The sequence below is a fragment of the Acomys russatus genome, chromosome 4, assembly GCF_903995435.1.
Source record: "Acomys russatus chromosome 4, mAcoRus1.1, whole genome shotgun sequence".
Lineage (NCBI taxonomy): Eukaryota > Metazoa > Chordata > Mammalia > Rodentia > Muridae > Acomys > Acomys russatus.
The window spans coordinates 64854600-64871992 of record NC_067140.1 but is presented as its reverse complement, the minus strand read 5'-3'; the positions used below and the strand labels follow the sequence as shown (position 1 = coordinate 64871992).

The window sequence follows — 17393 nt, the reverse complement described above, 5'->3', positions numbered from 1 at the left end:
GAGTCTAATTACGTATTTTATATAGTGGAATTCATATTATTAGGAAAATACCATGAGACTTACTGTTGTCATATTGTTTCATTAGGAAAAATAATAGCACCCCTCTGCTATACAAAGTTCATTATCTTAACGACTCTACTTAACAGAATCTTGTTCAAAATATGAGCCAAGATTCTTTTGGTTGTAATTGGAGCCTACCAGATCAAGAGAGTAAATTGCTCATGCTCCAAGTATCAGGTAGGCTTAAGAAACGGGTACCAGCCTAGATCTCCAGAGGCTCAGTGGCCTGCAACTGCTGCTGTGTTGATTGCTCTCCTCCCCAGCTATGGCCAAAGAGCATAACCAGACAGTGCACTGGAGCTGCGGGATAAAACTTAGGGCAGAAACATGGCACTTTCAAAGGGAACGAAATTGTGCCAAGGAGTGTCGTTGCTACGCATAGCCTAGATGCTTTCCCCCACCTCTGATTTTTCGAGACAGGGCTTCTCTGTGTGGCCTTGGCTATCCTGGACTTGCTTTGTAGACCAAGCTGGCCTCGAGCTCACAGAGATCCGCCTGCCTCTGCCTCCCGAGTGCTGGGATTAAAGGCGTGCACCACCATGCCCAGCTTAATTGCAGTCTAAAAGGTGTATTTATCTTCACTCTATTTGATGTAATAAAACCTGAGGCTGTGTACTGTATCAACAACTCACAATGTTGGTTCAAATGAAAATGGCCCCCATAGAATCCTAGGGAGTAGTATTTTTGGAGGCATGGCCTTGTTGGAGGCAGTGTCTCACAGAGGATGGGCTCTGAGGTTTCAGAAGATGAAGCCAGCCTCAGTGGCTCACTGTCTCTTCGTGCTGCCTGCCCATCCAGATGCAGAACTCTCAGCTACCTTTTCAGCACCATAAGAGTTGTGTCTCTTCACAGCAATAGAAACCCTAAGACAGTCGCTGAAAGCCCCCATTTTTTTGGCCTCTGATGAGGATGTTATCACGTCTCTGTGTACCCCACTCTCCCAGCTGTGTCTCAACATGGCAGAAAAGCAGAAAGGCGATAGTCTATAGGAAAAAAATGTATAGGAATGGCCAAGTGTGTAAGGAGGCCCATGGATGGGGGGGAGTCAGAAGAGGTATCTGGAACTGGAGTTACAGATGGCTGTGAGCCATGTGGGTGCTGGGAACTGAACCCGGGTCCGCTGCAAGAGCAGCAAGTGCTCTTACCTGCTGAGCCGCCACTGCTCCAATCCCAGAAACCTACTTTTGTGAAAGCTAACTGCTCAAAAATAGCATTATGTCATGCTCCTTCCATCTACGCATTTGGGACGCACAGGCAAGCCTGTCCCTGTGAGTGGCAGGCCAGCCAGCGCCATGTAGTGAAACTGTCAAACAACATACTCCCAATTCTCCTCCCCCTCTACACTCAGGCTCTGGTATGGTTACCTGCTGCTTTTAGCCAGATTTACAGTGAGAAATGAAATTTCTTTTAAGCAAGGCAAAAGGTGATAAGTCTGCTATTTGATGAAGAAAAGGTTTAAAACTCACTTAAGGTTTTAGACAGGTGGTTGTAATTGTTACAGAGAAGCCGTGCTCTTCATATGGAGACAACAGAAAAGATGCCTAAGGGGGAGACTCTTCCCATTTGAAGGCTCCAAAACGTAAGATTGCAGATGCATTCGAAATACCTTCAATTTCATAGGCCCTCAAGGACTGGCGTAGTCAGGGTCCACGAGGGCGCAACTGCGGCTACAGGTAGAGCGGTGGTAGACTTTGGTATTATGCATAGGACACTGACTTTGTAAACGAGCAGAATACAAGAGTTACGGGGCTGTAGAAGTTTGCACCTCCATAGGAATGCGGGATGTGTGTAGCAGGGTCAGATTCCCTGCAAAGAGTCTTGGTCAGGGTCAGGGTGATGCACCAAGATGGAAATGTGAATTGGAACAGAGATAGCAGGGAAGCTGCGGGCCCTGCATGGAGTTGGCCACAACGAGGAGGCGACATTGCTACAAATATTAAGGAGCCGGAGATGGAGCTGCCTGGGGTCGTGCTTTAAAGAAGTGCTTTAGAAACGTGATGAAATACAGATGGAATGGTACCGTGCCTGGGACCTCCATCCTGTGGTGGAGCGGGAGTAGGTGATTGGCAGGCGCTAATGGCTGGAGCTGATGATAACGCGTGGGTTCCTTGGACTGTTCTAGTTTATGCATTTGCAGTACCCAGGAAGGTGTGTAAACTGACACATGTGGACACTTAGTCATGTCGACTTAGCACAGACTGAAGCCTTAGGAAGACCCAGCAGTGGATTTCCATAGAGAAAGGAAAACAACATTTCTGCAGTTTGGATCCTGAATGTCTCCCCCAAAGCCCCTGTATTTGGAAGCACTGGGAGGTGGCAGGGCCTTGTGGGAGGTCTTTGGCCCTTGAGGGCATGTCCTTGAAGTTGATTAATTATGACACAAGGTCTTCTGCTCTCTTCCCTCCCAGCCATGAGGTGAACAGGCTTTGCTCCACTTCCTGCCAACGCCATGCTATACCCCCCTATCATGGCCCCACAACAAGAGAGCCAGCGAAACATGGGCTGTTATCTGTGAGTTAAAGATAACTCTTTCTCCTCATGAGTGGATGGTCGAGGCTATTTGGCTGCAGTAACAGAAAGCTGACTAACACACTAGAGCGTCCTGGGTATACTCCACGCCATGGTCTGAAGCAGTCAAGCATCATACTTTGGTACCACAGGGACAGAAGCGAGCGATGTGATAAGTGGGAGATGATAAGAGATCTTGGTGGAGAAACTTACCACAGGGCCTGTTGGACATCAGTCACTATCACATGCCGTGAGATCACCATCCAGAACAGTGATGCTCAACCTTCCCAAGGCTGCGGCCCTTTAATACAGTTCCTCATGTTTCGGAGACGCCCCCCCCCCCGCCATGATAAAATTATTTTCATAGCTGCTTTATGACTATAATTTTGTTACTGTTATGAATCATAATGCATATATGTGTGGTTTTGATGCTCTTAGGTGACCTCTGTGAAAGAGTCCTTCGACTCGAAACACAAGGCTCTGTAAATATTTTTCTTTTTCTTTTCCCTTCTTTTTGTCTTGTTTTAGTTTGTTTGAGACAGGGTTTCTTTGCATAGCTTTGACTGTCCTGAACGTGCTTTGTAGATGAGGCTGGCCTCAAACTCACAGAGATCCACCTGCCTCTGCCTCTCAAGTGGTGGGATTAAAGGTGTGTGCCACCATCACCTGGTTCTGTAAATGTTTTTAATGAGTCACATAACAATCCAAAAAAGCAGATCTTCAGGTTCTTGTTTTTTTAAACTCTTCTTTATTTGGGGTGTTTAGGCCTCAATCTCCCTACATAGGAGAGAGGTTAGTGGGGAGAGGGGGCCTCTTTACTTCTCCTGGCTGTTTAAAGTCAAAGGGTCTTTGGGGCTATACCCATCTCTGTCCAGAGCAGACATAGCCAGCAGTCTCCAAGCTACTGTGTCCCCAAGCGTTTCTCTCCATCCAAACTGGCACACTGTCGTTTCTGGTCTTTTCAAACTGCTACACTCCACACACCAACACCGCATGCCACACCATCCTCTCTCTCTCTGGGCTTTCCTTCATAGCCTCAGAGTCCTAGACCACGCCCCTCTCCATGCAGCAGGAAGAAGACCATAGCAGCTGGCAGAAGCCACACTCCTCACGAGACAATTAACAATCGTCTCAAACTGAAATCCCACATTTGGAACTAAAACAAAAACATTCACATAACACAATTGAGTTTACAAAGAAACCAAACTTCCATTACACTTGTTCCGTTGTTAGAGACTGCAGCTGAGGCCACGGAGGCGTCTCAGTCTGTCTCACAAATAGAGGTCAGGGTCAAACTGTCCTAGAAATGTCATACTAGGCTTATCACTAAGCTAGGGACACGCGTCATAGCTGATGTGAGGACAAACACAAAGCTTTAGATGAGAAATGGGGAGCTGGATTTTTTTTCTATCTGTTTTTTGTTTGATACAGGGTTTCAAAAGTCCAGGCCTGCCTCAGACTGTCTATGTGGCCAAGATCTGTGCACTCACGCTTGGTTTTGGGCAGTGCCAGATAATGAGCTTAGGGCTTCCTGCGTGCTTGACAACGGCTCTTCTAATTGAGTTACAGCTCTAGCCTTCTTCCTGTCCTATTTTGTTTAAAACAGACTCTCACAGTGGCATCCAGGCTGCCCTGAAACTCACAGTCCACCTGCCCCCATCCTCTAGAAATAAGCTTTTAAAATAAAATGTATGCAAAAGCAACTTTCCCAGTAGATCTGTGTGTGTTTGGACATTGAAACTCCTCTCAACCCATCTAGTTTTAACATCTTAATTGGAATGGTCCCCCATCCCGCCCAGTTCTTGGTGCTGCACAGTTTCCCTGGTCCATTCATCTGGAGGACATCACCTCTTGGTTCTCTCAGCTGAAGAAGAAAGCCATGAGATGAAAAGACAATTTGAGCATTCGAAGCACTTCATGACCAAATGCTGTCCTTACCCATCTCCCATGTGATGGAACCATATTGAAACTGGTGGAGCATGTCCCTCATAAATCACCTGTCTTATTCTCTTGATCCTCGGGGTCCAACCTGGGCAGAAAGAGAGCTACTCCTCCCTAGAAGGTGGCCTCACACTCAGGGAGAAGTCAGATGGGCAAAGAGGAGAAGTAGACTCTATTTCCACAGCCATAAACCCAGGTCATGTTTTTGAGACATGCTTTCTCTAAAGCAGAGGCACTCTGGCAAAATCCATGATCTGGAAGGATCTACTCAGGGTCACTAGGCTCTCCTATTGCCCTCTGGTAAGAAGGCTGGCTGCAATGCCACAGGGAAAAGCATCATGGTGGGTGGCTTTCAGGGACATTAGACCATTAATAGGGCTATACCATGCTCAGCCAGAAAAGGCTTGGCTACCTCAAAGCACAACAGTAGGGTATGTCTCTGACACATCATGAGCTGCTACCCCACTTCAGATTGTTCAAACTCACATGGTCATTCACATAATATTTTGAAAGTCTCTGTTACCTCCTAAGGGGGTAGGAGTGGGGTTTAAAGCAGAAGAAAAAAAAAAAGTCATGTCACAGTGGCACAGCATTTGTTTTATGACTTCCCTTCTGTTCCAGCCCATGGGTCAGAGCACTAGAAGCCTAAGGTGAACAGGCAAAGTGGGTGGTAACATGTAACATGACAGAGAGAAAGAATAACCTTCATAGCTCTTTTTTTTTGTTTTTGTTTTTCGAGACAAGGTTTCTCTGTGTAGCTTTGGCTGTCCTAGACTCACTTTGTAGACCAGGATGGTCTCGAACTCACAGCGATCCACCTGCCTCTGCCTCCCAAGTGCTAGGATGAAAGGCGTGCGCCACTGCGCCCAGCCCTTCATAGCTCTTGCCCACAGGGGGGAAAAGAATCCAGCCCAGGTCTCAAAGCCCAGTCCCCCAATTGCCATGGCATCCTTAGTATTCATAGGGAGACACAAAGATGGTGATCTTGCACAAATAGCTGGCCTGGAGGATATTTTCCCGGTAGTCCAGCACTTCTACATCTACCTCCAGAGTCTGAGGCCCCTCCAGGGGCTGGAGAAGGATGAGCTCCCCTGTCTGCTCGTTTGTCTGCTGCATAAGGAAGTGGTCAGTTTTGTTCCCAGCTGTGACCACAAAGCGCAGGATGCTGGCATGGGTCTGATCAGAAATGGAGCCCACGGCCATTTGGGAGATGGTGAAGGGCGTCTTCCGCTTGGAAGGCAGAGAGAGGTAATGGAAGGCGACAACATTGGGCATGCGGCGACACATTCTCTTGTGCATGGGACAGTGGTTTCGCTTGCACTGGCTGGAGCGGAGGCAAAACGGAGACAGTTAGACTTGGGAACACTCAAGAGGGCCTGCTGCACCTGCTCTCCTGAAGAGGCCACACTCCTGTAGCTTCTAGTATCTCTTTTGGAGAACAGAATGTCTGTGCTTCGTGTGAGTTGGTAGTTTATAAAGGAGATGGAGGGTCAGAGAAGCATCTCTCTTTCCATATTTCTTGTGTATGATATAATTATCCTTCTCCTCCCCCCCCCCCACCATGAGCCACACCGAGTAAGGCCATGCATGCTGGGTCTACTCACAAGGAAGATGTCTTCACATAGGTTATGTTGCCTCTGTCCTTGGGACACTTGGGGCTGACACACTGGAAGCCTCCTCTAGTGTTGATGCATGTGGTCTCGCGGGGGCACTTGTGCTGGCCGCCCGCGCACTCATCAATATCTGTACATCAGGAGATACCATGAAGCCTGTGAGTCTTCCTGACTTTCCTGGATTGTAGAACCAGTTGAAACCCCAAGTAGGCAATGGAATGGGAGGCTCCACAAGGGTGAATTTTCCAAATCCCCAACACTCACTCTGTGTGTGTCAGGTGCATGTGAGTGTGTATGTGTGTGGAGACCAGAGGTTGACATTTGGGTATTTTCCCCAATCACCTCTCTTTCTCTCTCCCTCCCCCCACCCCTCCTCTCTCTCTCTCTCTCTCTCTCTCTCTCTCTCTCTCTCTCTCTCTCTCATTTTTCAACAGAGTCATTAAGCCTGGAGCTCACTGGTTCTGCTAGGATGGCTGGCTAGAGAGTGCCAGGGATCTGTCCCTTAAAGCAAGAACTTTGTCAGGAATTCTGTTTTCTTTCAACATCTGGAAACTTGGTCCTGCATACGTGCTGTAGGATTGTGGTGGTGAATTCCCCTCCCTGGGGGATTCTGTCTTCTTTACCTGGGCTGTCACAAGTGACAGGGGATCCTGCCAACACCAAATGAGCATTACCAGTCACCTGCCTCCTTCTCAGCTGCAAGTGCTCTTGAGTCTCTTCCTTAAAGATTTACTTATGTATGTATTTTACATATCTGCCAGAAGAAGGCATTGGATCTCATTATAGATGATTGTGAGCTGCTATGTGGGTGCTGGGAATTGAACTCAGGACCCGTGGAAGAGCAGCTGGTGCTGTAACCACTGAGCCACCTCTCCAGCCCTGAGTCTCCTTAGCCTTATGCCACACTGAGAGCAGACATCACTACTCAGTCATTTCTGAGAGTTCTCTGTGCCGTTTACAGACAGCTAGCGGACTGACTGAACTGGAGGCTCTGTCTTCCCAAGCTCCTATGAGTGCTGTGAGATGAGTGCTGTGGGTGTGGCGGTGGATGGTGGAAGTCAGATGAACGGGTGAGTGGGTGGGTGGAAGCGTAGATGGGTGAATGTGTGGATGGCTATCTGGACGTCTTCTCTCATCCTAGTTTCCAGCTGCCTGCTCCTCTGAGATTTACTCTGGCATCCAACAAGATGTCACCAGAGAGCCACCTCTATCTTTACACTCCAAGGCAGCTTGTTGCTTAGTCCCCTGCCTTTTTTTTTCTTTGTCTTTTTTTCCAGGGATCCAGAGCCAGTTTTGGAAACCTATTGGGGTTTCCTCAGTGTCTTCAGTCCATGGAGGACTCAGCCTGGACAGCGTCCCAGTATGGGGAGCCACTGCTTCCGGTGTTCTTTCCAGAGGTTCTCCTGCATCCCCAAGTTCCAAGGCCTAGAATCAAGCTGAGCAAGAGGAGGAGACCCTTTGGGCCTGACTTACAAGCAGCGGTTCCAACTTATACATGGTTTGACTTACCTGTCACCAACTATAGTTCATTAGTTTTAAATAAATCTTGTTACTGCACATGATAGCTATCTATCTTGCTATCAGTTGTGGTCAATGTATGCTCTGCCTAATTAATAAGTTAAACCTTATGCTAAGTATGTACTATAGGACAGAAACATTGTTCAAGTAGGGCTGATACTATTTAAGTGAACTTGGGTGTTGACTCATGGGTAAGTATGGGCTATTGTATTCTGACTGTGCTAATGCGGAGATTTGATGGCCTAAGTTTATTAATCTCTGTATTAGTCTTCAAAGAAGGGTGTGGCGCAAGGCCTCCTATTGTGCCAGGGTCCACTAGATTTGTCTGATGGTGATGCTGGTGATTGCAGCTTTCATCTCTCCCTGCTACTCCCATGCAACCTGCAAACATCCCTTGCTGATGACGGGATTTATTTGTACCTCAACTCCTTTCTTCCTGGCGCCACGATGGATGCGTGGCACTAAGGGAGAACCCGAGCCAGGTGTTTCCACTTACAGCCCTGTCTCCAATCTCCTTTTTGTTCCTGGGAATATGAACCGGACAAGAGCAGGGGTTACAGCAGCAACAGCAGGCGACCAGCTGTGGATGGTGACCTCTAACCTCGTGGTCGCCTGTCTCTGCTGCAGCCTCACTCACCCTCACAGTTCTTCCCATCAGCCATGAGGCGGTATCCGCTGGGACAGATGCAGAGGTAGGAGCCAGGGGTGTTCACACAGGCGTGTCTGCAGAGCCGGGGCCATCTTTCTCTCCCGTAGACCTCACACTCATTCACATCTGGGGACAAAAGTGTCTGTGATTCCAGGAGGCTTACGCAGCCTCCGCCAACTACACTGTTTGGCAGCTGTGATGAGATGGCTGAGTACAGCAATAAGCTGTATCTGCAGAAGAGCATCCAGGATACCTCCCTTCTCCCCAGTCTAGGAACTGATGTGGGGGACCCTAAAAGGGACGAAATGGGAAGGACTCTACAAAGTCTAGCAAGGCAGGTACCTCATTCAGAGACTAGAACCAGGTTTAGATACCCATCTTAGCTCACCTCATCTTCAGCAATGCAGTAAGAGATCCCTGAAGCCTGCGCCATGGTACAGGCCTGTGATCTCAGCATTTGGGGGAGGCTAAAATAGAGAATCTCCACTTGAGGCCAGCCTGGGCTGTGTCTTGAGATGCCTCTTTAAAAGGGGGTGGGGGGAGCCGGGCCTGGTGGCTCATTCCTTTAATCCCAGCACTTGGGAGGCAGAGGCAGGTGGACCACTGTGAGTTCAAGGCCAGCCTGGTCTACAGAGTGAGTCCAGGACAGCCAGGGCTACACAGAGAGACTCTGCTTCGAAACCCCTGCCCTCACAAAAAAGGGGGTGGGGGCATGTTTTTCTTTTCTGATGCTGCGAAGTGAGCCTCTCAGCGTCAAGTGACCAGACGTCAGTGTGGAAGTGTTGTTTAGTTGTAGCTATCCAAAGTGGGCTCTGTAGCCAGCTCAGCTGAGAGGGGAAGACTGGAGAGTGAGTCTCAGGCTGTGCCCATACCCAGAGCTCTGTCTGCCAGAAATGATCTGAGCTCCTCCCTTGCCACCGGCCCACGGGATTTCTGCTGGAGGTAGGAGGGAGTAGTTGGGCATAGTAGTTGCAGGGTATGTCTGATACAAGGGCAAGCCTGTCACCTCTCTCCCCTTGGCTGTTTTCTTCTTTCCCTACCCAGTTAAGTAGCAGAAAATGACCTGGAACTTCTGATCCTCCTGCGTCCGTCTCCCAGGCGTTGGGGTTACAGTCATGTCACACCAAATTTAAACGACTGGATTGGACGAAGAGCCTCGCACTAGTACTCAGTCCCAGGCCTTGGGGGCGGGTGGCAGATGAGAACCTTGTGTCTCCTTCTGTGGCTCGCCCTCCCCGCCCCATCCCCGAAGACCCCCCAACGCCCATCCCGCAGGGGAACCTACCCTGGCAGGTGCTGTTGCTGCCGCCTGTGCCCTTCATCTCGAATCCCACCTCGCAGCTGCATTGCAGCACCCAGTCCACCTGCACACAATGCACCGGGTGGCTGAAGGTAAGGTCGCGGATCACGCCTCCCTCGGGGGCCGCTGCAGGAGGAAGACAGGCTCAGGGATGACCCCCAGTGCGGGGGTGCGGTGCCATGCGCCCCAGAACGGACTAGACCCTATCTCCCAGTGCGAAATCTAGAGCAGGAAAGGAATGGCACCTAAACAGAGAGACTGCGACTGGGACAGAACCCATGGGATCTGAATGTAACTGTGGGACAGCCAGTGTGGAGTCTGAGATTCATTTTGAGAATCTTGTACAATGACCACGATGCTGTCAGCCTCCATTGTTTTGTTTGGGGCGTGGATATCAGAACGAAACAAACAAAAACAGGATCTCACTATGTTGCCCTGGCTAGCCTGGAACTCACTGTGTAGACCAGGCTAGCCTCTAACTCCTGCCTCTGCCTCCTGAGTGCTTAGATTAAAAGATTTGTTTGTTTGTTTGCTTTGGTTTTTTGAGACAGGATTTCTCTGTGTAGCCTTGGCTCACTCTGTAGATGAGGATGGCTTCTAACTTGGAGATCCACTTGCTTCTGCCTGTGGAAGTTCTGGGATTAAAGGGCTGTGCCACCACCACTCGGTGGATTTTTTTTTTTTTTAATTTGCTTTATGTGTGCCTGCTTGCATATATATGTACAGCCTGTGGAGCCCAGAAGACGGCTTCTTTTTGTTTTTATTTATTTATTTATTTATTTTAGTTTTTCAAGACAGGGTCTCTCTGTATAGCCTTGGCTGTCCCGAACTCACTTTGTAGACCAGGCTGGCCTCGAACTCACAGCGATCTGCCTGCTTCTGCATCCCGAGTGCTGGGATTAATTAAAGGCTTGTGCCACCACCGCTTGGCTAAGAGGGCTTCTTGATCTCCCTGGAACTTGAGAGTAAAGGTGGCCTTAAGTTACCAACCACACCAGTCCTTGGAAACCCTGTCCTCTGTAAGAACAGCAATGGCTCTTAGCTTCTGAGCATCTCTCCAGCTCTGGTAAATGGATTAAAAAATAATAATAATTTGTGTAGTTATTCTCAAGGTTGAGGCAGGATCACCTGAATCTAATACAAGGCCAGCTTGGGATAGCAGAGCCAGACTCAGTCTCAAAATAATAATATTAGGGACTGGAGAGGTGGCTCAGTGGTCGAAAGCCAGAATTACTGTTTTAGAGGACTTGAGTTTGATTCTCAGCACCGACTCCAGAGGCTCATAACTGCCCGCTAGTTCCACTTCCAATATAGCCAGCCTTGGTGGCTCATGCCTTCAATCCCAGCACTTGGGAGGCAGAGGTAGGTAGATCTCTGTGAGTTCGAGGCCAGCCTGGTCTACAAAGTGAGTCAGGACAGGCAGGGCTCTGTGACACAGAGAAACCCTGTCTCAAAAACAAAAACAAAACAAACAAAACAGAAACAAACAGACAAAAAAACAAAGCAAAACAGAAAGCTCCACCCCTCCACACCCTCCACAGCCCTCCACACCCTGGCCCCCACCCCTTCCAGGGGATTAGAAGCCCTTTTTCTTCTGGCTTCAAATACACAGATCCACACCCACACTCAGGATTAGACTTCTCAGCTGGAGAATGGTGTGAACCTCCAAGCCATCCTTCGCAGATTCCTTACCACTAGGCTTTCCTACCGTGTGCTAGAGCTCACTGATCAAATGCCTGCTTATTCATGTTTTAAAATACTTCTGGCTGCTAAGTTTGAAGGGTGTGATAGGCACATTAGAAAGAAAAGTGATGAACCACTGATCAGGCAAAGGGACCCAGGGTGTCTTCCCAGGCCATGTCCCTAATCTGCAGGATGTTAAATTGGAGTCTGTCTCTCAAGACGAAAGATCAAAGCTCTACACATGCAGAGTCTATGAGAAGCAAAGAGTCCCCGCCATGCCTGCCTTTGATAGCATGGCCAGGATTCTCACCAGCCCCAGGGGAGCATCCTTAACCAAGTCCCACAGTGGCTACATACCAGTCTGGGTCTGATGCTGACAGTGGTTCCCAGTTGTTCCCGGAGGACAGATGCATCTGTAGTGCTTGTGATCTTCCACACACGTTCCACCGTTGTGACAAGGCTGGCTGGAGCACTTATGGATAGCTTAGAAAGGACATCAACACACGGTTAAATCAAACAAAAGCTAACAACGTTTTTTTTTTTTTTTCCCCTTACATTGTAAAGCCACTCCACACTCCAGCTTCCTGCCTGGCTTGGTTCTGGTTTGTTTTTGAGACAAGATCTCATTGTGAGGCTCGGGCTGGCGCCCTCGTTTGTGAGCTTTCAGCCTCAGCCTCCACTACACTGTCACCACTCCAGCTTTCTGTCTTCCCACTTTGCCCTTGCCACTCTCTCTCCCTGTGGGAACTGCAAAGGCACTGATGGGCTGAATGCAGCCATTGCTTCTCTAGCACCTGCCTCACGTTGTGCCCACCCGGGGCTCTGTGCGCAGGAACTGTGTGCTGTGCCGCCCATGCTCCGCAAAGAAATGTGATGCTGCGATTCATGAGGGTATAGTGTACACAGCTGTAGCCAGGTGTTGGCATCTGCTCGTGAGCCGGTTGGGTGGTGGTGGTGGTGGTGGTGGTAGGGGAGGCTTCTGCTCTTCAACTCTGCTTTATGTGTGCCTGCGTGCATATATATGTACAGCCTGTGGAGCCCAGAAGAGGGCTTCCTTTTGTTATTATTTATTTATTTATTTATTTTAGTTTTTCAAGACAGGGTCTCTCTGTGTAGCCTTGGCTGTCCTGGACTCACTTTGTAGACCAGGCTGGCCTCGAACTCACAGCGATCTGCCTGCTTCTGCATCCCGAGTGCTGGGATTAATTAAAGGCTTGTGCCACCACCGCTCGGCTAAGAGGGCTTCTTGATCTCCCTGGAACTTGAGAGTAAAGGTGGTCTTAAGTCACCAACCACACGAGTCCTTGGAAACCCTGTCCTCTGTAAGAACAGCAATGGCTCTTAGCTTCTGAGCATCTCTCCAGCTCTGGTAAATGGATTAAAAAATAATAATAATTTGTGTAGTTATTCTCAAGGTTGAGGCAGGATCACCTGAATCTAATACAAGGCCAGCTTGGGATAGCAGAGCCAGACTCAGTCTCAAAATAATAATATTAGGGACTGGAGAGGTGGCTCAGCGGTCGAAAGCCAGAATTACTGTTTTAGAGGACTTGAGTTTGATTCTCAGCACCGACTCCGGAGGCTCATAACTGCCTGCTAGTTCCACTTCCAATATAGCCAGCCTTGGTGGCTCATGCCTTCAATTCCAGCACTTGGGAGGCAGAGGTAGGTAGATCTCTGTGAGTTCGAGGCCAGCCTGGTCTACAAAGTGAGTCAGGACAGGCAGGGCTCTGTGACACAGAGAAACCCTGTCTCAAAAACAAAAACAAAACAAACAAAACAGAAACAAACAAACAAAAAAAAAAAAACAAAGCAAAACAGAAAGCTCCACCCCTCCACACCTTCCACACCCTGGCCCCCACCCCTTCCAGGGGATTAGAAGCCCTTTTTCTTCTGGCTTCAAATACACAGATCCACACCCACACTCAGGATTAGACTTCTCAGCTGGAGAATGGTGTGAACCTCCAAGCCATCCTTCGCAGATTCCTTACCACTAGGCCTTCCTACCGTGTGCTAGAGCTCACTGATCAAATGCCTGCTCATTCATGTTTTAAAATACTTCTGGCTGCTAAGTTTGAAGGGTGTGATAGGCACATTAGAAAGAAAAGTGATGAACCACTGATCAGGCAAAGGGACCCAGGGTGTCTTCCCAGGCCATGTCCCTAATCTGCAGGATGTTAAATTGGAGTCTGTCTCTCAAGACGAAAGATCAAAGCTCTACACATGCAGAGTCTATGAGAGGCAAAGAGTCCCCGCCATGCCTGCCTTTGATAGCATGGCCAGGATTCTCACCAGCCCCAGGGGAGCATCCTTACCAAGTCCCACAGTGGCTACATACCCGTCTGGGTCTGATGCTGACAGTGGTTCCCAGTTGTTCCCGGAGGACAGATGCATCTGTAGTGCTTGTGATCTTCCACACACGTTCCACCGTTGTGACAAGGCTGGCTGGAGCACTTATGGATAGCTTAGAAAGGACATCAACACACGGTAAAATCAAACAAAAGCTAACAACGTTTTTTTTTTTTTTTCCCCTTACATTGTAAAGCCACTCCACACTCCAGCTTCCTGCCTGGCTTGGTTCTGGTTTGTTTTTGAGACAAGATCTCATTGTGAGGCTCGGGCTGGCGCCCTCGTTTGTGAGCTTTCGGCCTCAGCCTCCACTACACTGTCACCACCCCAGCTTTCTGTCTTCCCACTTTGTCCTTGCCACTCTCTCTCCCTGTGGGAACTGCAAAGGCACTGATGGGCTGAATGCAGCCATTGCTTCTCTAGCACCTGCCTCACATTGTGCCCACCCGGGGCTCTGTGCGCAGGACCTGTGTGCTGTGCCGCCCATGCTCCACAAAGAAATGTGATGCTGCGATTCATGAGGGTATAGTGTACACAGCTGTAGCCAGATGTTGGCATCTGCTCGTGAGCCGGTTGGGTGGTGGTGGTGTGGTGGGGGGGGTTTCTGCTCTTCAACTCTGCTCCAAGGTGGGTCCCAGGCTGACCTTGAACTCCCTCTCTGTACAGCCAAAGATGAAAGTGAACTTAGGACCTTCCTGCTTTCACGCCCTGAGTGCTAGGATTAACACGTGGCTCTCTATGCCCGCTTTTCTTCCATGTTGAGGCAGAAGCCAGGGCCTCAGGCGTGCTGGGCTTATTTATTCTACCCACTGAGTCACCTCCCCAGATCATCTTTCAAATGGGAGCTAAAGTCCAAGAAGTTAAAAATAAGAGAGAGAGAGAGAGGATGGCCCACTGGGATACCCAGCTGTTTGGTGGAGAAAAGAGAGAAAAAGGTAGAATTTTATTTATTTATTTATTTTTGGTTTTTCAAGACAGGGTTTTCCTGTGTAGCCCTGGCTGTCTTGGACTTACTTTTTGTAGACCAAGCTGGCCTTAAAATCACTGCGATACACCTGCCTCTGCCTCCCAAGTGCTGGGATTAGAGGTGTGCATGTGCAACCATCGCCCGGCGAAAGGCAGAATTTTAAAGTTCATTAGATTTTTCTCAGAGCTGGGGAGCTAATCAGCCGAGCACTTGAGGCCTTAGGCTCAAATCCTCAGTACTGCCCCCAGGAGGAGACTGTTGACTTGAGTTTCATCTTTTCTCTGCTTGGCTTGTGCATGGTTTGTTTGTTTCTCATTTATACTTTCGGTATTTGTCCCTTTTCTATAACTATTTATAAAATGTCTTACTTTAGAAAAAGACAATTTTGTAAAACCTTCACCGTTACAAATGTCCCCAAGGCCCCATTTAATGCTTACACAAGCCAATTCCACCAGGCGGAGCTCTCAGATTTCACTGTGATGACTGTAAGGGAACCTGAGAACTCCCCCTTTCAAGGCCTAACAGAGACCTTTCTCTGTGTCTCCCAAGGGGGCACAGCAGGTGCTTTGCTTCCAGTGCAAATCATAGCCTCATCTGGGTCAGCTGGAAGGGACCTTGGCTTCCCCCAAGACTTCTTGTGACTTCTTGACGGTTTCTCCTATATTTAGGAGGATTCAGGCTGTCCAAACACTGTTTATCCCAGGGAAGGAGTTTCTCGGCAACCTCAGTCGTGTGACAAGCTTCCCCAGGCAGCCTGTTTTCAGATGATCAATTTCTAGGAATACGTCTGAGACCGCAGGACACACAAATGCCCCTCTGAGGTCAGTATTCCAAGGTCTCTCAAGGTCCAAGCCTGTCTTTGCCTACTGGCCCCCTCTGAAAGTGTGTGGATTAATAGGCCACAAAGGCATGGGAAGGAAGCCAGGAAGTGTGAGCATTAATATCCCTCGGTTTGGTCTCAACAAAGCCATTATCTGTCTTTGGGGAACCTCCAGGGGAAGGCACTGAGCTGGGCTTGCACCTGGACCCTTCGGGAGGAGCCAGGAGGATATCAGCTGGAGAGAGATGTGAGCAGGTGTCCCAGCATATTCATTTCTTCAGAGGCTCCAGACAGACTTTCTGCTCTGCCTATCTTGACGAGCAATCAGAGGTATTCAATGGCTTGGCGCCCAGGCTGGCAAATGCTATATCCCAATTGAAGGTTAGTTGTCATCACATTCAAGTGTGTCCCGGCTTGTGGCATTCAGTTATGACTTGATGAGGATAATAGCAATGATGATGGGAAAGGCTGGCAAGCCAAGGCGTGGGCCCAGTTGCGTTTCCAGAGCCGGTATCCGGAATACTTACCCGGCTACGAAAGTGGATAGTCACCCTTTATAAAAAATAGTTATGTAGGGCCTGCTGTGGTGGCACACGCCTTTAATCCCAGCATTGGGAGGCAGAGGCAGACAGATTTTCATGAGGTCCAGGCCAGCCTGGTCTACAAAGCGAGTCCAGGACAGCTAGTGCTATCACACAGAGAAACCCTGTCTCGAAAAACAGAACAAAATATGTATATATGTATGTATGTATGTATGTATGTATGTATGTATGTATGTATGTATGTGGGACAGGCCTTCAAGTAGTCCAGGCTGGTCTTGAACTTGATAGGTAGCTGAGGATGACCTTGATCTATGATCTCCTGGCTCTGCCTCCTGAGTTCTAGGACTACAGGCAAGCCCCACCATGCCTGACTTATGTGATGCTGGATTGTGAACTCAGGGCCTCGTGCGCACTAGGCAAGCAGGCACCATCTCAGCCACATTCTCATCCCCATTTTCTTCCTTTTTTTCATTCTACTTTGTTTCTGGGCTCTCTGCCTCCTAGTGACTTCATTTCTCAGGTTTTCTCACTTTCGTATATGTTGCTGTTTTAGATGTTTTTCATTTACATTTCTTTATTTTAGTCTTTTTTGTGGGGGGGGGGCTCATGAATGTCATGAGTGGAGAGGTTAGAGAATGACTCTCAAGAGTTCATTTGTTCCATCCACCAGGCGAGTTCCAGGGATCGAACATGGATCGTCGGGCTTGGTGGCGAGCGCCTTTCCCTACTGAGCCACCGCCCTGGCCTAGGTGTGTGTGTGTGTGTGTGTGTGTGTGTGTGTGTGTGTGTGTGTGTCTTTATATTAAAAATAAAAACATTCTATTGGTTTGTTTTGAAATACTGGCTTAAAGTTTCCTTCTGTCTTTCTGCAATTCTTTGTTGTCCATGGAAACTTTGGCGTTTTCTCTCTCTCTCTCTCTCTCTCTCTCTCTCTCTCATTTTTATACAGCTGCTTGCATGGGACTTGCTTGACAAGAGGTTTCCCCCCACTACCACCTTTTTTTCTCTCATACTTACATGAAGTAACTCTCACAAGTATACCTTTAGCAGCTTCCTGCCTAAAATGTCCTCTTCTGTGATTTTTCTCCAATGTGACCAAAAGCAAAACCTCCTACCTCATCAGCTCACAACCATCTACCATGAAATCTGGTGTCCCCTTCTGGTGGGCAGACACACATGCAGGCAGAATACTGTATAAATAATAAATAACTCTTAAAAAAAAAAAAGAAATATGGTGATGGTCTGGGCTCCAAGTCAAACAGTGTTAGAAATATATAAGAAAATAGGCAGAATTTTATTTTAATTAGGTATTTTATAACATTAAGGCCTTCACTTTGTGAAAATTACTGGAGTTTGGGTTTATAAAATCTTCCTTCTATACTTTTATATTATATGCTGAATTTGTAAAATATTTATTTATTTTATTTTATTTATGAGTGCTCT

At 48.3% G+C, this 17393-nt stretch overlaps 1 protein-coding gene across 1 annotated transcript in view; it reads right to left on the bottom strand.

Moving 5' to 3' along the window:
• Window positions 1–5434: 5434 nt before the first annotated feature.
• The window catches only part of Fbln7 (fibulin 7), a 35549-nt gene continuing 23590 nt past the window's right edge, over window positions 5435–17393 (bottom strand). Inside the window, exons 5-9 of the mRNA XM_051144920.1 lie at window positions 13611–13736; window positions 9575–9715; window positions 8278–8415; window positions 6114–6252; window positions 5435–5833 (exon numbers count right to left, since the gene is read on the bottom strand). Of these exons, the coding sequence (XP_051000877.1) occupies window positions 5461–5833; window positions 6114–6252; window positions 8278–8415; window positions 9575–9715; window positions 13611–13736 (917 nt within the window). The 3' untranslated portion in view covers window positions 5435–5460. The remainder of the gene's footprint in view (window positions 5834–6113; window positions 6253–8277; window positions 8416–9574; window positions 9716–13610; window positions 13737–17393) is intronic.